Source organism: Netta rufina (genome assembly GCF_964035555.1).
Source record: "Netta rufina genome assembly, chromosome: 1".
NCBI classification, from domain to species: domain Eukaryota; kingdom Metazoa; phylum Chordata; class Aves; order Anseriformes; family Anatidae; genus Netta; species Netta rufina.
Window position 1 is genome coordinate 151797601 of NC_140123.1, and position 25677 is coordinate 151823277.

A 25677-nucleotide genomic window follows, 5' to 3' on the forward strand; every position below is an offset into this window, starting at 1 on the left:
TTTGTGTAAGCTATAGGGATGAAAGAGTATTTTCTGTAACACTACAGGATTTGACTTCTATGTTAATTTTGCCAGCAGCAATTCCTCCCATGGCAAAGATACCAGCACGCTGATCATTTCATTTGGATCTGAGCTACACAAACTGTTGACCAGCCACCAAAGATGACAGGTTTTGGTCCAGGTTTGATGTGAACAAATGACTTAGGGATGATAAGCATCATATTTTACTTCAAAAAAAAATAATGCCTGAGCCATAAAAATGCTCCTCTACTTTGTGCCAAAGAGAAAAGCCTCAGGAGATGACTAAAGAGTCCTGGTGCTGTGGTCTAAGAAGAGCTGAGTTCAGGTCATGCCCCGTTACCAGTTCACTGCCTCTTGGAAGAAGCCAGCAGTATTTCAGCCACGCTATGCCAAGCTGTGCTCTTCCTTCCCAGATTTAAAGCTGTCTATATGAGGAGGAATCCAGGAGCTTCTGTTTCCCAAAAGCAAAGAATCTAAAGAATTCCTCCAAAACTACAGGAATTCTTGTGGGGGGGGATCTTAAGAAAAAAATAGACAGTGTAGTTGGAGATTTATTTTTCTTCAAAGAACAAATTTGCTTAAAGAAAAAGCAAGAGCGAATTTTGAGAGACTTGAAATTATATTCAGATTTGGGAGATCATGTATCCCTTCTGCGTTTCTTTTTTTTTGTTGTTAGTTTTTGTTTTTTATTGTCAAAATATCTCAATTCTTAGTGTGGTTTTCTTTTTCTTTTCTTTTTTTTTTCTGATTAGGAGTTTTAAGTGGGCAATGCAAAACTGCTTCATTTCAAATCTTTCTGAAATCTTTTGAAGTAGACTTGTAAATCTAAATTTTTACTTAAGCTCAAAAAAGGAGAAAAATTAGAGTCAATGAGTGATCAAATAAATTGCAAACACCATTTTTCACTGAGGGTAGAGCAAACTGCCTGAATTCAACCTATCTTTTCTTTGTTTCTCTTGTTTGTCTGCCTCAGCCCCCCACACTTTCAGTGTGCTTGACCTTTTCTTTTTTTTTTTTTTACATTTTTATTAGCCACAGCTTATTTAAATATTAATGAAAGAGCAGCAGTTGCACATTATCCCTGTTTCTTAATCAAACCCACCAGCAATCCCAACACAACGTCATCAAGGTTGAGGGAACACGGGACCATATTCCATACGGCAAAATAATTACAGGAATGCTGGACAGAAAGCCCCTACTTGGGAAATGAGTCAGTCCACTTCTGCCTAGCAGAAAATATCGGCTCTGAAGTATAGAAGCAGCCTTTAGAAACAGCTTATGAATTTACAGCTTGCGAAGTAACTGAAGTCTGTGCCTCTCATACACGTACGCTGACTCTCTCCCCACACATGCATACGTACAGGTCTCTGGTGGGAAGAAGGGGAATGTGCAGTCTGGAATGCATGCGAACTTTCTGCTGAAAGAAGGAAAAAAAAAAAAAAAGAAAAGAAAGATTTTTTCAATAGGCAAAAAATCCCACCCCCTCAGCACCCCTCCTTCCCCTGTGTCTGACACTGACTTCAAGGGAGGAGTTGAGCCAATTATCTGTGAGTCCTACAGAAGGAAAATCTGCAATTTGCCAGTAGTTGCGAGAGCCAGGGAGAGACAGGCAGGGAGGGAAGAGGGAAGACTTTAATTGGTAAACGTAAAGAAAAGCCCCTTCTGTCCTGGAAAGAGAACGTTGTAAAAACCGATCTCAGGTCAGAAGAAAAGAAGCTCCTGGGGGGGGAGAGGGGTTGTGCCAGGCAAGACCTGGGGAAACATAGGCTCGCCATAGACAACTTCTCTGCCCTCATTCATTTTCCCCGTAGGGTCAGAGGTGGCATCACGGCAGGGTGAGCCAGGTGGATGCCGCACACCCCTGCATGATCAAGTGTCTCTCCAGAGACCTCCTGCCCCCAGCAGAGCCTGCAAAGCACACCTGGCCAGAAAAGCCGGTGGGAGAGGGAGAGACCCTGCCTCTCCTCCTCAACTGAGGCTGGGAGGAGAAGAGCTCATCTCAGCAAGGGGAAAAGCTGCCACTGCTTTAGAGACACTTTAGTCCTCGCTGGTCGCCTGATCTAGTCATTGCCATCCATGGGGGGACGTCCTCTGGAGCCCTGCGGTCCCTCCCATTCCTGCTAAGTTCCCAGGAAATACTGGTGAAGAACTGAGCCCCGAGCAAGCAACGTGGGATCCAGAGAACCGCAGCCTCTTAGAGCAGCAGCCGCCTCTGATTAAAATTATCAACTTCACCGGACTTCACCAAGACCCAGGACTGCTCCTCCAAGGAACAAGAGGTAAGAAAGCAGCATGGAGTTTGGGATGAAAGTAGGAAACATCCCGCAGGAGTGATTTTGGTGTGCATGAGAACTGAGGGGGTACAAGGAGTGACTAACAAGTGGCAGGTCTGTTATGCACGATACAGCTTGCATCTGCCTGTGTTCTTTTTAGCTGGATGCAGTGAATTATATTTGGATGGCAAACAGAAACACAGACCGTAGCTAAAGACCACAGAGTGCAAGAGGTACTTGGGAAGTCTGTTCATGGACGGGGAGTTGTAGGAAGGATAACCAGGTGTCATGCATCCCCTGATGGGAGGCTGGAGAGCTAAAGGTGGGAAAGCTGTAGGCAGGCTGAAGGAAGACTGTCTTCCTCAGATAGCCCTCTCCAGGTGCTCAGGACCAAATCTGTCAGCGCCTCGCTGGAATTCAGACAAGCGCTCTTCAGAGCGTGCAAACGCAGGTGCCTTGTCATTTGTTCCGATGTGTGCCCACAAAACAGGCAGCAGTGGTGAGCAGGTAGAAGAAGATACAGGGAGTCCAAAGAAACGGGGTTTAATGCTGATATTGGACAGCTGTTTCAGCTCTCTATGGGCGTATGAGCCTTTCCCTTTATTAAGTGGAGATAATGCTGCCTGCATTTCTATGACGTTTTGAAATCCCTGTGCTCTGTACCACTATAAAATACTAATGCAAAATTTCTGCCGTCAAGCCAGTGCATAAAGCAAAAGGTACCACTGGGAATTAATCTATGCTTAAGCATTTAATAAACTGGAAGGAAAAGATGTAGATTAAAGCCAGCTGGAGGTTGTTTGTCTCTTCATTCTCTTCTGATTGATTTTGCTTTATTTAGTACATGAACATGTGGTCCCTTTCTATTTCCTTGCTTGTGTCTTTAATCTTTTTCAATATATGAGTGCCTGTGCTGGGAGTGAGGGCTGAAGTTTCTTTCCTGAGGAGGAAAGAAGAAAGATTGCACTGAACCAGGCAGAAAGTGGAGCGGGGGGATAAGAAGAGAGCACGAAACACAAACATAAGCTCCCGGCTCAACAGCATGCTCTGAGTCAGATTTGCAGCAGAGGGGCTGAGATGAGTAGAAACTCCAAGAATCAAAGTGCTGAAAAGCATCTGTAGACTCCGTGTGAAACAAAAGGCAGACAGGAAATTACAGGAGTCCTCTTGACTGAATACCTTGACAGGCAGAGTGAGGACAGTATAGAGTGACTATTTAAACATTAAAACCTACATGTTCTTACACCTCTTCCTCCTCCTTGCTACACACACATCCTTGGGGCAGAGCGTCCTGAAACGAGCAAGTCTGCAGTTAGGGTCTTGCCTTTGATGCGGAAGGGAGGCGGTGTGATTTAGGGGCCAGAGATGCCATGGTGACAATCCCTCCTCCAAGGCATTCGGTGTCCAGTGGCATTAGCTGAGGTCCAAGGCAGTGGTGTTCATTTCCAGGAGGCGGACAGAAGTGCGTTTTGCCCTCAAAGTGACAAACCAGCCCTCCACATAGCCACAGGGACCAAGTCCCACTCCCTTGCTGCACGACGGGAATTTCTCCCACTGCCAGCAGCTCAGTGGTTACCCGTCAGACAGGAAGGATTCAGACAGGATCGGGTCCCCCGGTGTGCACGTCTGGATGTGGAAGGCACTTGCTTGAAAGGCAAGACCACGCTCAGCCCTGCTACTTCCCCATGATGCTGGGTTCGAGGTCTCCCAGCAGGTGTGACCCACCACAGCCTGCCTGCCTTCCTGCAGCCGCACCAGTTCACCCCAGTCCGAGGAGATGACTCCTTTCTAAGTCCTGAATCTGGGCTGTAGAGAGCTTTGTGGTTTTTCCCACAAAATCCATCTCCTTGCTTTTCTCTGTCAGCTAAATATAGCCTGAGAGGGTGAAAGGGATTGTCCCAAAGCAGTTCTGTTGCCATTTGTCTGGCGCATGGATGCAGGACAGTGTTGGACCACTGTGTAGGGGAGGACAGAGCCGCTGTATGTGGCACCATTGTTTCAGAGATGAAATGTGGTGTTCCTGCAATATTGGAGATGGGTCCTGTTCTAAAGAAAAGTCTGGTCTGAAACAGCATGCTCCTTGCTGTCACTTGTTCCACAGCGATCCCAACTGCACCATAACTCTCTGTGTGTGTGTCTGCCCATCCAAAGCGATAATCTGACATTACCGTCTGCCTCTAACATTGTCCATCCTTGCCCTCTGTATATAATTCAGCCTAAGACGCTCTGAGGAAAGCACTGTGTTTTCCTCCGTGCTTTATATAGGGATGAATGTGCTGTTAGCGTGCAGCAAATGAGAGCAATAATAATAAATAGTCATGTTTTGCTGTTGCCTCGGGCTATAACACAGAGCTTGTAATGATGCTGGATCCGAATTCCAGAGACTTCTTTATTTAGCACTGGCCGTATCTTCACTTCTGCTTTGGTGCTTAGTGCATGTTAAACAAAGTAAAAGATTTTAAGCTCTTGACTGAGATAAGTGTCAGCTGCATAAAAGCTTGGGAGATAAAATTCACTCAAGGGAAAGATAGGAATCCAGATCTGGACTCAGAAATGATCTTTCAGTGTACATAAAGTACTCAAATTGTAATATTAAATAAACAGCACCTAAGTTAAATAAACGGCACAGTGGGAACTTGATTATTCTTTAATAAGATCCTAGTAACCAAAATAAACTCTGTCCAAAATGTGCTTTCTTTGCTTTAATGGCTAGCTTTCCCCACATTGGGATTGTATTTTTCCTTTCAGCACACAATGTTTTTGAACTGGTACATGTAAAATGTCTGTGCAACCCTATTTTTTTTTTTCTTATCAAAGTTTCTTGCATCTGGGTGCTATGTCCAAATGGGATCGCCAAAGTCTCGAGATTCATTTTATTTGTCAGGGGTTGGAAATCCTGTCAGATAGTTATTTAAGATGGCTGTCCTTCGTCCTTTCCCCAGGCTGTGCTTATATCCTCGATGACTGTGATACCCATAACAGCTGTGTATGTGCAAAACTCCCACGAAATTTCTGCATTTCTGCAACTTTTCTCCATTTCTTCAACTCTGTCCATTGCTGGCCATCCTGCTGCAAAGTAGTGATAACTGCAGTGCTGATAGATTGTTGGTAGGGAGTTCACACACCACCAGTCCAACTAGCTAGAATAAATTCTGGTTTCTAAAAGGTCACCGAAGGCACAGATCTTAGAATTTATCACTACTCGAAGCTATTTTGTAGCACAAACTCCCTGCATCAGCACTGTAGGCTGTATGGGACCAGCTATTTAAAATTACTGAGACGTCTGGCTTCCATGGATGTCAAGCACGGTTCCTGTTTCTCTCTGACTTTTGGTTGATCTCAGAAAATGAATACTGTGAAATGCTCCTATTTAGGCAACCAAATGAAGTGGTCTAAATCCTAACTGAGAGCTGCAATGAATACAGTATATTGGGAAGTCTGATGGTAGCCTCAGTGGGTGCAGTATATTGGGAAATCTGACCTCTGATCTCTATGTTTATGCATCTGACAGAGAACCAAGCTCTGCTGAAAAATCTGGTAACGTGTAAGTGACGCAGATGGGGTGGGAAGGAACCTGGTGTCCAAGTTGAAGTACAGCTGACAAAATTAGTCCTTAATGTTTAAGTGAAATAGCAAATTACAGTTCAGAAATATGCTATCTGCTGTATAAATGCCTTCATTTTGATATGACTTTAAAAGTAAAAAAATAAAAATCACTCTCTGGAAATGAGACTGAAGCAGTGGAGCCATTTCCAGTGAGAAGATTTCTGTTCAGGCTGTTGATGTGATAGCCAGGACCAGATATTCTGCTTTACATCACAGACTCATCCAGAGCACTCTGACCAACTTGTGGCACAGAGCTGTGTTTCACCATCCTTTGTCTAGTTTCTGGTCTTTCCTTCAACTCTGCCATTCCCTCTTCCAGGTCCAAGCAATGATGAAGACCATGTCCACTGGAAACTGCACCCTAAATGTGCCAGCCAAGAACTCGTACCGCATGGTAGTGCTGGGAGCCTCCAGGGTGGGGAAAAGCTCCATCGTCTCACGCTTTCTCAATGGCCGGTTTGAGGACCAGTACACTCCCACCATTGAGGATTTTCACCGCAAGGTCTACAACATCCGGGGAGATATGTACCAGCTGGACATCCTGGACACCTCTGGGAATCACCCTTTCCCTGCTATGAGGAGGCTTTCCATCCTGACAGGTGAGAAAGTTGTGGGGGAAAGTTTGCAGAGAAGAAACGGTGGGTGAAAGATCATCATGACAGGCAGTAGCTTGAAAACTGTAGCCTGGATTTGACAGTTTCTTGGGGATAAGATGCATTTGGGAGGTAGCTAAATGGGCTGTGGGGTTTTATTGCAGGATGCACTTCTCTGGAGAGATATTTCCTGGATGGCATGCTTCTTACGCTATAGGGAGTGCATTAGCCACAGAGGAGAAGTCTACTGGGTGAAGGTCTGAAATCAAGATTTCCCCCTAGTTTATTTCTCTCCTCTGCTACCTACCCCTCCTACAACATATTTTCTTACTGCAGTCACAAATGAATGGTTGAATAAAACCTCGTGGGCAATAAAGAGCAGCAAGGGACAAAATAAGCATGTCATTATAAGACACAAGCGGTGAACAGCAAATGTAAAATGTACAGGCAGGGAATTCAAACCAAGAAAAGCTCTTTTTTTTTTTTTTTTTTTTTTTTCCCCTAAAAGTTCCAGCCTGATTTTCTTGATTTGATATTCCAGTAAAAAATTGTTCTTACCCTTTCTCCTAAGTCTATGGTTAATCAAATGAGTTAAAGAGAGAAGATGGTGGACTCACTTTGTATATCCTCATTGTCAAGCAGCTCCATTTGTGAGCTAATAAGTGTTCTTAACCTATGAAAGTAACAGTGGAGAAATATTCAGCCACAGCTCACAATAAACCTACTTTCTGGATCTGCTGTATCGCCTTCTAGCTAGCCAGTGAAACATGATGTTTACATCAGACCAGGCTAGCATTTGCATTTGCTGAGGTCCTAGGGCCAGTTTCAGGGATGCAGATGTGAGCTTTTGTCCCTGAAATCTCTCTTAGCACTTTTGACATGACTGTCATGCAACAGGCAATGATTTGTGTTATTTTATATTTTGCAAAAGGAATTTTAAGTCAGGCAATGTCAAAAGGAAATGCCAGGGGATCTGTGTCATTTATATATTTCTTTTTTTTTTTTCCATGGTCTATTTCTCTTGTGCAAATGAAATGGCAGCAGAATAGTGAACACTGGGTAACCTCTCATTCCTCTCTCAGTCGTTTGGGACTGAGTAGCTATAAATCTTCTGTTCAGGTGTTGCTGCTTGTATTGTATAATCAAAAGGCAAAGGTTGAGTGGTTACTAGTTCTCCACTCTTCCTGGTGTCAGAAAAGGATGTGTTTTACACATACAGACGAAAGGAAGAAAAAGGAAAGCAATGCAGCAGAGCTGGACAGAAACTTGTTTACAAAAGAGAGTACAAATGGGCAATAACCTGCAAGTCCAGTGGAACCAAGGAGCACATAATCAGATATGGCTGAAGTAACATCAAAGCCATAAGCCTTTTCCATAGCACTACAGAAAGGAGTGGGGATTTGGGTTAGAAGAACTGGAACTAAAGTACGGCAGAGTGAACAGATTCAAAAGGACTGCACAAAAATAAATAAATAAATAAATAAATACAGGGAGAAGATGGCAAATAAACCTACTGCTTTTTAAAAATGTTCTTCTCCAACACATGTTGTGATGAACAAACATTTACGTTTTCATTTTTCAACTGCAGGGGACGTTTTCATCCTGGTATTCAGCTTGGATAACAGGGAATCCTTTGATGAGGTCAAGAGACTCCAGAAACAGATCCTTGAGGTGAAATCCTGCCTGAAGAACAAGACTAAGGAATCAGCTGACCTCCCCATGGTGATCTGTGGCAACAAAAATGACCACAGTGAAATCTACCGCAAAGTGCGTTCGGATGAAGGCGAAAACCTTGTCTCCAGCGATGAAAACTGTGCTTACTTTGAAGTTTCAGCCAAGAAGAACACCAACGTGGATGAGATGTTCTACGTTCTCTTCAGCATGGCCAAGCTACCTCATGAGATGAGCCCTGCCCTGCACAGGAAAATCTCCATCCAGTATGGTGACACCTTCCAACAGAAGTCCTTCCGGATGCGACGAGTCAAGGACATGGATGCCTATGGTATGATCTCTCCCTTTGCTCGCCGGCCAAGTGTCAACAGCGACCTGAAGTACATCAAATCAAAAGTTCTCAGGGAAGGCCAGTCAAGGGAGAGGGAGAAATGCACTATCCAGTGAAGAGGTCTTGCCCCTTCTGGCAGAAGTCATCATCCGCATGCAGTGCCTTAAAGAAAATGGTCTGTGGAAGCACAGGATGGGCTTGCTGGGCTCATGGAGAACACCCAACACAGAACAAGGACAACTCTTCCTGTGGATTCTGCTGAGTCACGAATGTAAATAACATCGTCCTTGTAAACAACTGGGGAAAAAAACATATGTCTGAGAGTGCATTTCTCCATCTTTGTGATGTAGTTCATCCGCATTCCCCTTTTTGTCTAAAGAACAGAGACTTGAAAAGTAAAGAAATGTCATCCTCATCTTTGCAAAGGAAGTAGGTCAAAAATGCACGGAAGGCATTAGCAGTTACCCAGTGTGCAGCACTTGCTAAGAGAAAGGAGGTTACGTCTGTGTGTGTGTGTTTGTGTGTGTGTGTGTCTGTGTGCATGCATGTGAGAAGCACTCCTTTTAAAAACGGGACTTGCATTTCAAAGGACAACAGTCTTACTGAGATTTCCCAGATTGGGAGTGGACTCTATGTATGGACACTTGACTCTACCGTGCTTCTGAGGGGACCTGCATTAAGAGGGTCTTGATTTGACGTTTGCTGGGACAGCTACCATTTGACATTGACATGAATGTTGTTTTTGTATTATAGATTTTATTTGGGATTTGCTTTTTTATTGTCTGGGGGTGGGTTCTTGGCAAAATCAGATGGCAAGTGTGCTTGATATCAAAACAGTGTCTACTTTTTAGAAGTGAAAGTTGTTTCCCATCTGTAAAGCTATGTAATCTGTACATTGATTGAAAGTGAAATTGTTCTGCAAAAAGCCAATACATTTGACTGCTTTGAAAGCCTGGTGTGAGAGTTTCTCAAGGCAGCCACACCGACTCTGAGTGTCGTAGTACAGATGGCACTCTGCCTGCTGGCCACCAGAGCAATGGCTCCTTCCCTCTGCCTGTATCAGCCAAGAGTGACCAGATCCATACTTTGGCTTATACCACTTTAGAGGCAGGACTTGGTTTTCCTCCAGAATTAAGAACTGAATGGTTGTGGGCTCTTGATCTTGGACCAACTCCATCACATTTCTTCTCTTAACATACCTCTAAACATTTTGTTCATTGTTTTTCCCTGCTGTCTGATAAAGGTTGCTTTGATGGAAACCTTTGCACTGCAGAAGTCCTCCAGAAATGAAGCTTTGTGCTGGCTGTCCAAACAGGGCTGAACTGGATAAATCTGGGGCCATCATTCACATCTTCCCTTCCTCAGATCAGTCCAAGCTTCCATGTCTTCAGCTCTCTCCCTGTCCTGCTGCTGGCTTTGTTGTTTGTTGTGCTTCTGTATGCCCTCATAACCACCTGTATCCCTTAGATGTAAGCCTGCCACTCTCGCTGACTGGAACAAGAGGTGTGCATGCATAACTGTGGGCAAACACAGCCCCAAGAGTATACACAACAGCAGAGTATGCATGGTTTGTATACCTCAGAATTGCCTTCAGGTACCTTGTCATTTCCTTCCCCTAAAATTCTGTTCTTGGCTGTTTCTGCCTTGCTGTGCCCTGGTCAGAGCTGTGAGCTAGTTCATGCTGTAATTTGACAGGAAACCAGGAATGATGGTTGTCTGTGAAAATTAGCCGCTGGGACTTAAAATCCCATATTCATTTATCAGCCCCACCCTTCACTGGTACTGTACATCAAGTGGTAAAATGCACTGTTCTTTTATCCCCATTGCCAGGGCAGCAACTTTCTGACCATGTCTCCCCCACATCTATAAATATGTACAACGTTTATGATTAAACCTGTTTTATTTATTAGCTGTGTCCCAGACCATTTTTACTTTCACCAAGAACAAGGGAAGCCCTATTTTTTGTCTTGTGCAGGTGCAGCTGAGCAAGTGAGGTGTGGGTTGAGAGCCCTGACGAGATCTCCAGTAAGTTCTGGAGGAGCCTTTTACATCCTCCACCTCCACCACCAGGGGAATGACACTGATTTGTCTGGAACAGATCTGCATCTATATCTACTTTCTTTTTCTTATCTACTTTCTTTCTTTTCTTCCTTTCTTCCTTTCTTTCTATCTCTCATTCTCACCATCAACATCTGTATACAGATATCCCCTCAGGCAAAAGCAGTCTTCCCAGTGTAGCACTAGAGCACACTCTTTTTCATGCATGGAGCTGGCATGCTCATCCCTAGTGTGATTTAACGTGGTCTCTGCAGAGACATCACCTTTTCTCCCAGCAGTTTCCCCATTTCACCATCTGCATCCCTCCACTGTGTGAGTCTAAGGCCCCCTGAGCACTTGCCTGCCTCCCTGCAGTCTCTCAAGGGCATGACTACTGAACATGATCAAGCTCTGGGACTGATGAGCTGCAGAGACATGGGGGGAGGGTTGAAGATGGAGTGGGAAAGGCATGAGCACTAGAAACTGGTTGGGACTCCAGGAAACTAGAGGAGAACTCCTTGGACTATAGTCCATGTGCTGTGTTACTGAGCCTACGTCTGTTCTCCCTCACCTGCTGGATAAAGCTGAGTTTTGTAAGTGCCTTCACAATCATCAAGTCTCTGCCCCTGTCTTACTATTTTCCCTACTGTCTTTCTGCCTTCACAAAGACCCCTGCTTTGCTAACTCTTTCATGTCTTCCCACTTCTGTCTTTTCTGGAATATTTATGAAGCCACTGGGTGTGAAAAAAATATTGTGGGGACAGCAAAAGCACAAGGGTAAGGGAGGCCAAAGACCAAGGAGTGGCAGCTGGCAGAGGGATGCTGGATCCCACAGGATGGCTAGTGAGCCCCAATTTCAGTGTCCAGCTTGGTCTGCCAATGCTCAGAGTGAGAATCATCTCTGAAACTCGTTGGGAATGAAGGTGAAACTGCATTACACTCACCAACAGAAACGAATGACAAAAATCAGGTAATCTTATTAAAGTAATCCCAGTCTTCCCTCTGCATTTTGTTACTGATGGTAATTGCTTTTGAAGTTAGATTATCATGCTCCTGAGGACATTTATTGTTTTGCTTTTATTATATCATTACAGTCATTCTATTAATATTCATATATTATTTGGGCTCTAGAAGTGCTTACTGCCCCTAAGACAGGCAGAATGTGTCTCAGTTGTTTATTCACAGTTAGCAGCCATTATGTTCTGGGAAAAGGGCTGGGGCTGGACAGAGGGCATGAGTAAGGCACAAAGAGGAAAGGCAGATTGTTTCGTCCATGCTAGCTGTTTGTACCTGGCTGTAAGACACATATTGGGAGCTCTATTGCAGAGACTGTGAGAGCCAGGAATTAGCAAAGAACAAACCCACAGCCAGGCCTTGAAGGCATTTGAAAGGCAGATGATTTTTTTCCCCTTGGGATTCAGGAAACCTGCGTACAACTTAGAGTAACCCAAGAAGTCACCAAAGGCACTGGACTAAAGGCAACTCTAGAGGAAGAGGTCCATCCTGCAAAGATGCTGCAAGCACGTGGAGAAGTTTGTTCATAAGCCATCTACCCTTAATTGGTCTCACCTAGCATAATTCAGTTGTTTTATTTCAACGCCTACCTTGTTCTACATTGCAGTCTGTAAAAACCAGCATTAGTGATCCAAAACCTCGCTGATGCTTTTTTTGTGTGCTCGCTTTCAGGGCAAGGAGCAGGGCTATATACCTGACTTAGGATCAATCACAGCCCTGGAACAAGACAGGACTGAGATTTATTTTGTACATTGCTCTTCACGGCAAGAAAGTCCTTGTCCTGAAGAAATTACAACTCCATGCATTATAGGAGCTCCCATAAATAATGAGGAAAATCTAATTAAGCCACAGGGTCAGCACAAATCAGGAAGGAAATAGTGGCCATGGTGAATTAAGTAAAAAATAAATTGAGGGTTGGAAGGGCAGAGTGAAAGCCTGTTTTGACATCCAGAGGACTAAATTAGGCTTCTGTTCTGAAGGATCCCCAGGAGGACTGCTGCCACCAGGCCGGCCTGGTGCTAGAGAAAGGCTTTCAGGGTGCAGTCTCACAAACAGCATAATCTTCTCAAGACCCCGGGATGGAAATAGGAGGTTGGGTAAGTAAGAAGAGAAAAGTTAGGCTGTATGCTACAAAATACAGCTTTTACCCTTATTTCATCTTTCTCTGCACAAAAATGAAACCTGAAGAAATTTTACTTAGTTTTGTTCTTCACCATCATGTAGGACACACAGCCCCACCTCCCATCACACCTTTTGCTGCCTTAGGTTCATCCTCCTGTTATGTTCCATACCTCAGACAATCTTGCTAGCCCTGTCCCAGTGTCTTGGCTAGGGTAGAGGGTTATGGGCAGAAGTGTTTTTGAAATAAGTGATGATGATTGCATTTTATTTCATATCATTGCTGCTGCTTTTAGGGTTTTTATTAGCATTATTGTTTCTGTAAAAATACACGGTGGCAGGCTCAGATTAAAGGGTCTCCTTGGAACAAGATATAAAACGTGATAAAATGTACATTTTCCCCACTGGTTTCTATAGCAACAGTCTTCTCTCTGCACTCAGAAAGATCAGAGAATTTGCAGGGGGGAGATGAGTAGCAGCAGAGCTGCCCTAGATCCTTCTCTCCTCCACCTCTGAGTCCCCACAGGAAGTTCTCCTCCCTTCAGTTTCTGTGATGTGGAGAAACAAAAACCACCAGCCAGACCCACACTGTAGGCCACTCGTCATGCCTGGTAAAGCTGGGGGGTGGATATGCTACCACAGTTAAGTAATTTCCGTGATATTATTGCAAACTGGAGCATTGCTTACGATACAGTACCTGACGTGGGGAATACACATCACTAACTGCTATAAACCCACCTTCTGTACTCAGGTTTGGTGGGAGCTATGAGCCTTGCTCAACTTTTCTCTTTCCCGTGTCTTTACAGCCTGCCATCTGGTAGAGTCAGAGCCTGAGACTTTCCAGAGAAATATTTCCTTCTGCTCTCATGACAACATCAGCCAAAGACCTTTCCCTGCCCCAACCATCATCAGCCATCCTCAGCATGCAGAGCTGCCCTGAGTCCCAGGCACCACGTTCCTAGAAAGTTATCGACTGTTTGGCAGGAGGCCAAGGACCAGCAAGAAAAAGCATTTTATGAGCCTAGAGGGATCGACTCGAGTAAGCCTCAAGGATAAGTCTGAAATTCTGCGCCACGTAGGTAAACAAAGTCTGAGGGAGGCTGGCTGGAGACCCCGAGATGTGCTGGGAAGGTGGAGATGACAACGGAGACAGCACGATGTTTAGAGCTGGACAGAGGGATATCTCAGTGGGAACGAGAGTATTAAGTGGGAATTCACAGGCGAAAGAGCAGGGCAGACTTCAGAGCAGTGGAATCTATTGGCAAATTTTCTAAGGGATGTCACGGAAGTCCCGTCAGGAAAACACTGGGAGAAAAAACACTGAAATCTGCATAGCCAATGTGGGTAGCTTGGTGTTGTCCGCGGGATGAACTGGCTGAGCTAGAAGATTATTTTGACCCCCACAATTCACTTCTGTAATGGAGACAGATCCAAAGTCTGCTTCAAAGCAATTTCCCCAGCCTGCCCATCCTCACTGCACTCTCCCGACCCCCCAAGTGGAGGGTGGGTAGGTCACTGGTCCCCGCCAGCCAGACCACTAACAATAGGGACAGGGCTTCTTACGTCAGACCTGGCTTTTTAGACCATTTTCACAAAGACCCTGAGCTGCTTGCAGCAAAGAGCTCCTTCGGCATATTATCCCTGAACGGTTTCTCGTGCGCTTGTTTATTGTTCAGATGTGTTTGATGCATGATTTATGCAAACGTGTGCTGTGCTGTGGCTGGGATGGATAACTGAGATTAGCTCAGATTAAACACGGAAACAAGGAGGAATGAGATCACTGGGTTTCGGGACATCTTGTAGCAAAATAAAAGAATAGAAACGAAAAAAAAAAAAAAATCCAACTGAAATATGTGTCCTCACATCACTTTGACCTAGAGGGAAGCAAGCTTCCTTTCTAACCCATTCTTCCTCCCTTCCAGGCTCTTGAAGGAGGGATTTCACAGGGAGCATAATTATTCAAGAGTGTCCTCTCACACGCTTTTGACTTTCAGCAGTTAATATAAAACAGCTCACAGCTGAGAGCACTGAATATTTTAGATTGATTTCAGCAATATGTTGAGCCCATATTTTATATTAAAATTAAAAAAAAAAAAAAAAAAAAAAAAGGAAATTTCTGGCTCCAAGAAACAATTCCTTCACACATTGAGAGCTTATCTGGAAAACCACGCAATTGTATTGAACTGGGACAGGTGGTCTTTCTGGGTTAGACTGGGAACCAAATCAACACAGAAACACAAGGCACACACTCCCAGCAGTGGGGCCAGAGCTTGCATTTCAGATCCCATTACAATCAAAGCTGTGACAGATCCCACCTAGTTCCTCAAAGTCTTTGCAAAGCTCTCCAAAGCTCCAGTGTTAAATAAGCTCAAGTTGCTCAAATACCTGGGTGTTACATACCGAGGGTTTGTGCTCTGCTCTTTGGGCCAGAGACCTAACAGCCCAGAGGAACAGCCCGACCGATTTCCAATCTCTTTACACAATTCAGCATCTTGGTTTCCCATCCCTGACACGGGGCCAACGGCACTCGTGGGAGAGCTGAGAGAGGATAAACACCTTCTAGATTGCGAGGCACTTGGGTACTGCAGTGGTGGATAAACACGTTAAAGGCTGAAGAGGCAGACCGGAAACAAATATCACCTCAATCAGGAGCTGAGCCGTGGCAGCGCCAGCTACACAGGGGAGCAATTACGTTTTGCATAATCCCTGATTTCTGCGCTACCTACGGTCTTGTTCTGCTCAGCATCCACTGAGCCAGCGAGTCCCGGCAGCCTCAGGATTAAAATCACACGCTGGCCACCCCCTGCTCTTCAATCACTTCCCACCTGTGTGCTAAACAGCAGCATGCTGCAGAAACACTTCGGCTGGGGGAGCCTCGGATGGATGCACGGCATAAACTCCCCTTTCACCCTCTCGCTGCTGGAGAAATGAGTGCCTCAGGGACACGCAGCCTTGTTAAATACAGCCTGGGGGGTTAGAGGACAGCACAGGGAAGATCAGTGGCATTGCTTTTGGCTGGTCCAGGGCAGAATGTCTCATCTTTTCTGCCACAAAACAGTTTGTTCCTTGCCGGGTGGCTCGCTGCCAAGGTAATAAATACAAGATTCTAAAAAGAAATAAAATAAAAAGGAAAAATAAACACAGAGCAACGACTTGTTCTGCAAATTGACAGGAGACCTGCCTGAGGCAATGGATAAGGGGTGACAGGGACGAACAGCTCTCTTGCGGAGCCTTATTAGAGAGCGGACCAGCGCTCTTCACAGATACTCTTTATGAGATGCTGCCATCTGGGAGAAATCCAGATTGGCAATTATCAGAGAGAACAATTCCAGCTGGTCACAACACTGCCAAAGCAGAAATTATCCCCTTACACAATGGCACTGACTCAGACTGCTTGCAACTTTCATCAAGTTTGGGGCAGTTACACAAGGTCTGTCATTAGTCACGGTGGTATTTATTGGTGTTACGGAGCTCTGCCCACAGGACAGGACCCAATTATGCCAGGCAACATACAAACACACAACAAAAAGAAAGTCCTGATGTACACAAAAGCACTGTTTCCAAAATGTTCAAGGGACGAGAAGATTCTTCATTATTCTTGCACTAAGAAGTGATTCTTTGATGTTCTGGTGAGGAGAGATGTCTTAGGTGGAGGCAGTCACGGCAAAGGCCTATGGACTGCCCTGTCCTTTAGTGACCAGGTGATGCTTTACGAAACATCTGCTTCTCTCCTGCCTGTGAACTACTCTAGGACTTCTGATAACTCTCAGAAGAAATAAATGGATCATATACTCCTAGGAGCAGGGTATCTACCCACATCTGAAATACAAAGTGATTTATAGCCTGTAAAACAGGAGAGATTTTTAGCCACGCGTGAGTTTTAGAGTTGAAAGCAATGAAAAAGCGTGGAGAGGATGGAGAGGATGGCCACTTTCTACTCCTGTAGCCCACACAAGAGCATTTACTTGCCCTTCATATCTAAGACAGCAATAACTCTGGCACAGGCTTTGGCAAAACATTTTGAAGTATCCTAAAACATCCTTTCCTCCCTCTGTAGCATGGTGGCTGGAGAAAGATTTGCTCTCAAAAGGATGGCAAAACCCTTCCAAAAGATACAAAGCCATGCTGATGGAGAGGACCCCTGCTGTAGCAGGACATTCTCCTGTTCTAGGCAGTGAGCAGATGAAAAGAAGTGAACACCCTTAGTAGTGGGAACAGCCTTAAGGACGGTTTTGTCCCTTCTTCATGGGACTGGAGACGTCTTCTACACTGCATTTTCTCTTGTCAGACAAGAATTCTGCCAAAGAAGAAGATTTATGAAAGCACCTCATTAATTAAGGAGTCTTGAGTTTTGCTGAATTTTCATGAGGCTTTAGACTCTGAATTGACTGTTGAAAATGAGATAAGCTTAGGCTCACTTAAGCTCTTTCTCAACTTTATCCAAATTGGTTGCCTGAAGAGGGATCATTTAAGGACTGAGATGTATCAGGAGGAAGCGTTGTTCTGAACCAAAATTCCACTGAAAGAAAACTGAAAAGACAAGTAATTTCACATGAGAGGTGCTTGAATTGGGAAGGTTTCCTAAGTAAAACAAGAACTGTCTGAGAGGCCCTTCTGCTTTCCCACTAATTTGCATTAGAAAAAAGAGGAATTTGATGTTTCTTAAAAGAACTGAGAAAAGGAACGTATTCCAGTGATGTACTGCCACATAGTGAAATGTTTTTGCAGCTTTTTTTTTTTCCCATGGTATTGCAGAGTCACAGAATAGCTGAGGTCAGAAGGGACCTCTGGAGGCCGCCTGGTCCAACCCTCCTGCTCAAGCAGGGACACCCAGAGCAGGCTGCCCCAGACCATGTTCAGGTGAATTTTGAAGATCTCCAGGGAGAGAGACTTCATAAGCTCTTTGGGCAACCTGGGCCAGTGCTCAGTCACCTGCACAGTAAGAAAGTGTTCAGGTTTGTGCCCTTTGCCTCTTGTCCTGGCAATGGGCACCATCAAGAAGAGCCTGGCTCTGTCCTCTCTGCATCCTCAGCCTTTCCCTCACTGGCAAAAGGCAATTTTGAAGCAAGAACAGATAAAAGAGCTGGTTTGTTTTTGACTAAAGGCATGTGGTGGGCTCCAAGACTTCCAGGCAGTAGGAAGAACAGCATTACTAATTGGGTGGCAAAAATTGTCCAAGCTCTAAGTCCTTGGTCAGCTGCAATTCTCCTCTAGAAATGGTCCTGTTGTCTTCTGCCCTCCTCCAGCCTTTCAGAGAAAGTCCAAACAGGGAAAGAAAGTATCTGCTGTTTCTAGCCCTCCGAAACTTCAGATGAAAATTTGCTGTTCCTTGCCTTTACGCAGAGCCAACCAAAAAATAACAATAAAAAATGTCTCTTCTGAGTTGTGTCTATACTGCCAGATATTCCCCACATTGCACATCAGCCCTCATCCTCTGACTGTTGTCAAAACCTGCAAAAATGCAGTGCCACGTTGGTGCCTTCTTGATGGCTTTTAGCACAAGATCTCATTCAAGGCTTCTACCAGAGGCTGCATGGACGTAGTTTCCTGAGCCCATACCCTTCTGGCATCTCTAGGGAAAAGGCTGTGGTGACAAAGACTTTTTGTCTCCACAAGTAGGGCACAGTGACTCCTATTGTCACTCTCACTCTTCTCTGCAACCTATTGTGTCCCATCTCACAATGCCATCAAATGTCATTTCACTCCACGACAGCTAAACACAGAATGACAAAAGATTGCCTGAACTGAGTTTCTTGCCCTGGTTTTCCTCCTTCACCTATGCAAGTACTGGTGACAGGCAAAGCATTAGAAACAGTACTGTAAAGATGTAAATTGAGATTACAGGAGTCTTTCTGAATTCCCATGCCAAGGTGCTTCTCCTATCTGTGTCCCATCTCCACATCAGGCACGTGCCAGTCATCCAGACTGTGTTGGTCTGCAGAGACAGGAGACCTGTGAGAATACCCTAAAAGGGATTTGTAGTACGTTTCAAGGGATGCTTGCTGTGTCCAACATGTGTGTTATGAGCCACAGCCCATCCCACAAATAAATGTACAACCAGCCAGAATGACCTCACTTTCAGAAACAAGAAGTCAAAATGAGAGCAACATGGAAGCTTTGCGGTGCTGTGTGAGGTCTGTTATGCAAGGCTCACTGAATAAATTGTGCCACATTCAAACAGCTTGATCCCAGGGTGCTTACAGAAAAGCCCAGCAGAATCCAGAGCTTGGGGTCAGTAGCCTCAGAGACAACACAGCGTGTTGGCACCACACTGTAAAGCTAGCAAGGTGACTTTAGGGACACGCTGCTGTCTGCTTTGGCCCCCTGGAGGGAGACATACAGTGACCTCGCACAGTCCCGTTCTTTGATATCATGCCAGCAAGCCAGCAACCTCACAGAGGCCCGACGTTTGATAACCCGTTCAGCAGATGTCTGCTGTGACAGGAGACGTCGAAGTGGCCTATGGCTTGACATGACTCCATCTGAACATGGGCACTTAGCCAGATGCTGCTCTGTGGTGGGACGTGCTTGCCTGCTTGCCAAGAGGGCCAGAGGGGAACTGGAGGATTATATTAAACAAGGTAAAGCCAAGGGATGGCAGGAGTCAGTCTCTAGGTTCCCCCAAAACACATAGAGTCCATGTATATTCTGCAGCCTGGAAGGGGTAGAGAAGAGATATTTGAAGGAACAAGCAAAAACAAGAAAAGACAGGGCCGTCATCGGGTGAAGTCTGTCCTGTGGACGGGAAATGTTCCTTTGAGATTGTTTTAAAAGTTTCATTTTCTGCCTCTGCTCCAGAGGCCAGAGACAAGGAGCCTGACTATTTTTAAAGATAAGCCTGACGCACTAGGAAAGAGCTTGTGTGACATGATAGGCTGCTATAGTCAGGAAATGGACACCCTGACCCAGGGGAGGCATTCCAGTGCTGCGCTCCTGAGCTTGGACTCTGGCCGTCTGCAGGCTTCAATGCTTCTTTTCAGGAGGAAATAGAAAAAAAAAAAAAAAAAAAAAAAAAAAAGAAAAGAAAGCCTTTAGTTTCAACCCAGCCTCACTCCTGAGGAAACCAGGAGGCCTGGGGAAGCAAACCCAGATTAACAAAGTGTCAGAAGAGATGAGGATGTCAGATGTCTCCTTTAACTGACTGACTGGTATTGCTATTCCTGACACTTGGGAGTTGACACCCTGCCAGCAGTAGTAGTTGGGCACCCGTGACTTATGACTTGCTGGGTTGACATGAAAGCAACAGCCCACACTAAGTATCACAGAAGCCTGCGCCTCCAAACTAGCTGTAAGAACGCGTTGACAAGGTGAGCCCATACTAGCATGTAATACGATGCAAGCCCAAAAAGCTGGAGGTAGTGATCTCTGAGTGTCAACCAAAGACACTGGAAACTAACGCTCCAAAGAACAGCTCTTTTATATCTGATCAAAAAGTAAAATAAATAAATATTAAAAAAATAATAATAATAAAGAGAGTAATGTTTAAAGTGACACATTAACTGTTTGAAGTACAGGTCTCAGCATCAGCTAGATGTCTTGACTTCTCCCCCTAGCCTGGAGAGCACAGCTTCCCAGCTCCTGCCTCCCCACAGGAACAGTAAATTCACCTTCACAAAGGAGGAGACTAAGAAAGAGAAGCCACAAAGAAAGCTGGAGAGGTTCCCACATGGGCAGTTGCAGTCTCTTGAGTGTCCTCCTGCAAGGAGGTGAAGCAACAAAAGCCTCAGAATGGCAGATGGGAACCAACTGTTTGGGAGATTCCTGGCTGCTGATGGTTTTTGCTGCCCTCCAGCAGGGCATACCCTGCCTCCATCTTCCTTCTTCCCAGGTCCACTGTCACCTCTCACCCCAACGCAGGGCTTTGAGGTGGAGATTGTGTTAGAGGGTTTGCAAAATCAAACGCTCAAAGGCAAGAGGCACCTTGGACATGACTATTTTAATAAATTAAATGGTTCCTAGGTTCTGGAACTGAATCTCCCATTCTGTTAAACTGTAAATTCACTGTCACAGTTTTGGCCCACAACAAGAGGGTTCCCCCAGACAATTCCCTCAAGCCATCTGGAGTTTAGCCCAGGCAAGGAACAATTCTTAATAAGGAGCTTGCAGGCAGCCACCCACTTCTGGAGGGTAATGAGGTTTAACAGAGTGTCTGCAGACCTTTCCATTCCAGTTGGTTTCACTGCCAGAGAAAGAGCAAGTCTGTAAATACCTCTGCTGTAATCCGCCCATCATGTGAAACATCATCATCCTTCTCGTCTCTTCAACAGAGCTGTGGATGCTTTCTTCAGCTCTACCTCTCTTTACAAAATGGTCCACTGACAAATTCACAGGAAAAACAAAAAATAAAAAACAAAAAACAAAAACAAACAAACAAAAAAAAAAAAACTAGAATAGGCATGAAACTCATCCTTTTGGAAGGGACTGCGGAGAAACAGCAAGTACATTTCTACATCTAGGTCTCTTGACTGGGAAAAGTGGTAAGGAGGAGGGAAGGAAGAATGCTTAAAAAGAAAACAAGGAGTGAAGGACTAGGCTGCTTCAAGGGTCTCATGCCAATTCACATTACCCTGCTGATGCTACACAAGACGACTAAATGTAGTTGAACAAGTCAAGTTACAAACTTTCAGCTCCATTCATCTTTTGCATCAGAAGTACTTGAAGCACAACAGCAATAAATTAGTGCCAGCCCTCCTGCTGAGATAATTCAAAGTATCTTTCCCTGCCCAGCAGGGCCTGATATTTCATGTCGATTACATATTGTTAATAATATGGAGGCATTTGCTTGGGGAGGGAGGCTGACACAACTAAAACCCTCACCAAATAGGGCTTTGGGGGAAAATTTTTCCTTGTTTATTCCTCTCCGCTCAGTGAACCACTAATTTCAACGAAGAGCTGCAGCCAGCAATAGGCAGTGATACAAAGAGATTGATAGAACCACTTTATTTCACCCTCACATACCTATTGGGGTACGTGTAAATTCTGAGTGAGGCTTGTCAATCCCCTTCGATGCTTGATATTGTCCCTACCTCCCACACTGCTGATTAGTGTCACTCACCGAATGAGCAGGAAGGGCGCGGAGGCAGATTCTGCCAGCAGTAAGAAACTTACTTCAAATCGAGTCTGCGAAATACAGCCTGAGATTTCGTGCCATGTAGGTGGAGGTGGGGGGAGGAGAGGGAAACATCTTATACTCATAGCTGCTTATATTGCTTGTAAAAAGAAAGGGTCTAATTTACTAAAGGGAAAGAGAGAACATAGGATGACTTTAGGAGCGCTGTGTGATGTCTTGGCAATGAAATGGTTCAGGGTCAGGGGGTGGGGATATATACTGGGAAATTATGTTACTTGTGGGGGGTCCACGTGAAGGGAGGTGATCAATATCAGTCTGGCAGAGAGAGCTTGATTGTCTTTATGGGATTAGCTCCATGTGGCAGGAGCCCAAGAGACTCTGCAGTAGGACAGTGAGGCAGGGAAGGAAGGAGGAGGGAGGGGGGAGGCTGATTTTCATGTCTGCATGTTGACAGCCAACATCTCGGAAGCTCAATGCAAGAAGATTTTGCTAAAAGTTGGGCTAAGGAGAGGTGACATCCCATGGCTGGAAATGGTGCTGAGCTGCAAAGATCTGGACTAGAATCTCTCCAAAACTTGAGTATGCCTGGGAATTGGAGCTCTGGTCACCATCCTGTGAAAGGGCTTTTTTAGTTATTGTAGAGTTGGGAGGTGGGCTGTGGGGAGTCCCAAATGAAACCTGGTTGAAGACAGAAATCAGGATTTTATGCCTCAGGCTAGGGTATGACAGAAACATCTGTGCTGCTTAGTGGTTATTCAGTGCACTGGAGACAGGACTTTTGCATCAAGTGGGGGAACGTCCTGTCTGCAATAGGACAGAGATCAATAGTATGGTATGAGTTCCATCTTCTGCAAAACTAAGCTATTAATACTGCTGAGATAGTCACTGAAAGGCTTAGAAATGCTTACAAAAGTGTACAGGGGATCCCAAGCGCCAATCCCAAAAGATACCTAGATATTAGACAACAGGTGTTACGTTTCATGTTGACAACCCTATGATTGTGTTGGACTGGGCTTTTAAAAGATCCCTGTCACTTTTTGAGCCTCCTGAGCTTTGCCATCTGTGGGATGGGTTACCTGGACATGGTCAATCTTACTGTGGAAAGGGAAGAGTTAAGGAGAGACGTTGTGAAATGAGAAGGAAGGTTGGGAGAGAGAGCTCTTAAGGGTTGGGGTAGATGCTCCTGCAGTCAGTCAGGGGGAAAGAAGAAAAAAGAAAAAGAAAAAAGAAAAAAGAAAAGAAAAAAAAAAAAAAGGCAGTAAGGCAGGAGCTCCTCTTCCTACCATTAGTCATCATCCCCCACTTCAAATTTTGTGGGAGACTCAGCCAGCCTCACCCTCACAGTCAGCAGCAGAGGTGGTGTTGCCTGACATCTCTTCATCAGACCACTGCTCAAGGTAGCTCTGCTATGCCTGTACCCAGATCCACCTCAACTTGCCTTTCCTGTAACACCTGTAAAAGCAACAGATCCCGTGCTATAGATCCCTTCACAGCACCTGGCACGTGGGAGTCCCCCCCTCCTTGGGGCTCTCACTACAACCCGCAAAACCTCTGCTACCATTAAAAGGCTATTATCTGATGACACAGAATTAAGCATTACAACAGAGATTACATCTTCACGCTCTGAAATTGCTGACAAAGCCTTGCTAGGGCAGGAGTCCTTTTCAAAGCTGTGATGAGGCTCTCCCACGTGAGATTCACACTTTGAGGAACTGATCATTTCACTGTCAAACAAAAGCCATACGACTGGATGCTGTACACAAATGACTCCATGCAGAAATAGATGTCCAATTAAGGGAAAATATGTTTCCAAAATCTTTTTGTCTCCTGCATTTTATAAAGTGTTGTTTTTGTTTTATATTGACTTTTTCTGTCAGTCAATTTTTTTATTCTTAACTGAATTAGTAAACTCCTATGCACCAAAGCCTCTACTTAGAAAGAACAGTCTCCACTATTTGGTTTTGTTGCTTTTAGTAGCAGAAAAGCTACCTTTTTTTTTTTTTTTTTTTCTACTCTGTATCTTGCCCAAAAGCCTTTCGTGCTATTGTAATTCAGTGGACGTAAGATCTATTTTTAAGGAAACCTGCAGAGGTTCAGAAAACCTCAAAAGCAGGCCCTGCAAGCTTTCCAGTGCTGTTAAGGATGCTAAAGATGAGCCAAAAGTTTTAAGATGAGATAAGCAAAAATTATAAGATAGGAGGAGATAGTGCAATGATGTAATTTATACCACTTAGAAAGTACAGTCCCTGCATCAAATTTAAATGAATTCTAACGAGGAAAAAAAAGCTGAGTTTGCAAAGCAGATCTTTTTTCCCAGCAGAGATACCCACATACCTCATACATAAGCATTACTTAGAGGTTGTAAAGGCAGCATGATGCATGGAGAGAGGAAGGGAAAAGTGCTGGGAGCAGATGCGTGCTGGGCAGGTCTGGATGGCTGGGGTGTTTGGGTGCCACATTGTTCTTCTGGGCTTGTCCATCCCAAATACCTCAGTGTTACCATTCTGCAGTGGGTGCTGAAGTAAAGATCCCCATCCTTCCTAGCCCTCAAGCAGGACGTGCCACATTTAGGCAGCTGCAGCTGACTGGGGTGAGAGGGGCAGGGAGTTTAGCTCATTTTCTCCCAAACACCATGCCCTGTTGCACAAGGAAACGTGAGATTATTTCACTACAGGACATCACACAGTCAAGACAGCTTTACGCCGCTCAGAAGCACCACCACTGCTGCAGAAACAAGGAAGAGACCCAGCCACAGGACAGCGGGTGGCAGGACGGACGGGAGGTTCAGTGCAGCTTCACCAAGCCGAGTAACGGCGTGGCAGCTCAGATGCCATCTCTCACAGTCTGCCTCTGGAAATAAAAGATAAAAATAAAAAATAAAAATGTGGTGACAGGCTGTGAAGCCGGCTGGGTGCTGCGGGTCTGCGGGTCGAGGTCCCGCCCGGTCCCGCTGCAGGCCCACCCGGGGCCGCCATGGCTCCCCCCTCGGCGGCTGTGGCGGGCGGCGAGGCGGCAGGACGCCATCTTGCGGCGCCTCCCCACCTCGGGCTGCGGGCAGGCTCTGTCCGTCTCGTCCCTCTCCCTCCTCGTTTGTTTCAAATTCTTAAGGAAAGGCAAATTCCCTCCTGTCTATCTGTTCCTCAGGTGGTGCTGCTGTTTCTATCGAAGAAAATACTAGCTTGCTCTGGAAAGCAGCTTGCTATCAAACCAGCATCCAAGTCTGGGTTTGCATCAGTGCAAATGTATCCTGGACAAGTCTTGGTAGGATCTTTTATACAAACTTGTGCTCTGTGCTGCACAGTGGCCATACATGCACCTTCTGGCATAGCATGTCTTAGTATATCACATCTCTTTGGACATGTTTCTTTTCCTATATCTCACATCTCATAATCACTTTTTCATGTTTTGAAAACATAAGGAGCTGCTCCGCATACCCTGCTTTGTCTACATCCAGTCCTTTGTCCCCTTTAGGTTAACTCAAATGACAGTCACTGTAAGTGCTATAGTGGCACTTCGTGTCTTAAACTAGAACAAACAGGTTGTTTTGTTTTGTTTTGTTTTGCTTGCTTTAGAAAGCAGTAGAGATCATCTGTAAAGTCTGAGGTCATCTTGTCTGTCCTTGAGTACAGTGTGGCTAAAGAATTTTCCTCTACAAACATCGAGTTGAGCCCTTAATAAACTAATGTCCAATGTGCTATGCTTTTTTTTTTTTTTTTTTTTTTTCTTTTTTTTAAATCAGCAATGGAATTACTGAATTCAGTATTATTGCAATCTTCACCTCCCCTCTCTGGCTGCTTCTTCTAACCACTTCAGCCTGCCTCTTCTGACACCTTCTACCTAGCTGAATCAGTCTTTGAAGTCCTTTGAGTTATGGTGCCTATACCTACAGCTACTGTTGTCTTTTATGACCACTCAAAGGAGTTGCATGAAGGACAGGCAGAT

General features: G+C 45.0%; 1 protein-coding gene across 1 annotated transcript; it reads left to right on the forward strand.

Moving 5' to 3' along the window:
* Positions 1 to 6228: 6228 nt before the first annotated feature.
* Positions 6229 to 10157, forward strand: RASD2 (RASD family member 2; the record flags this gene model as incomplete). The annotated part of the gene is made up of 2 exons (XM_084290162.1): positions 6229 to 6499; positions 8082 to 10157. 2 exons carry the CDS (start codon positions 6229 to 6231, stop codon positions 8609 to 8611), a joined length of 801 nt encoding a protein of 266 aa, XP_084146288.1. The 3' UTR covers positions 8612 to 10157.
* Positions 10158 to 25677: the final 15520 nt, after the last annotated feature.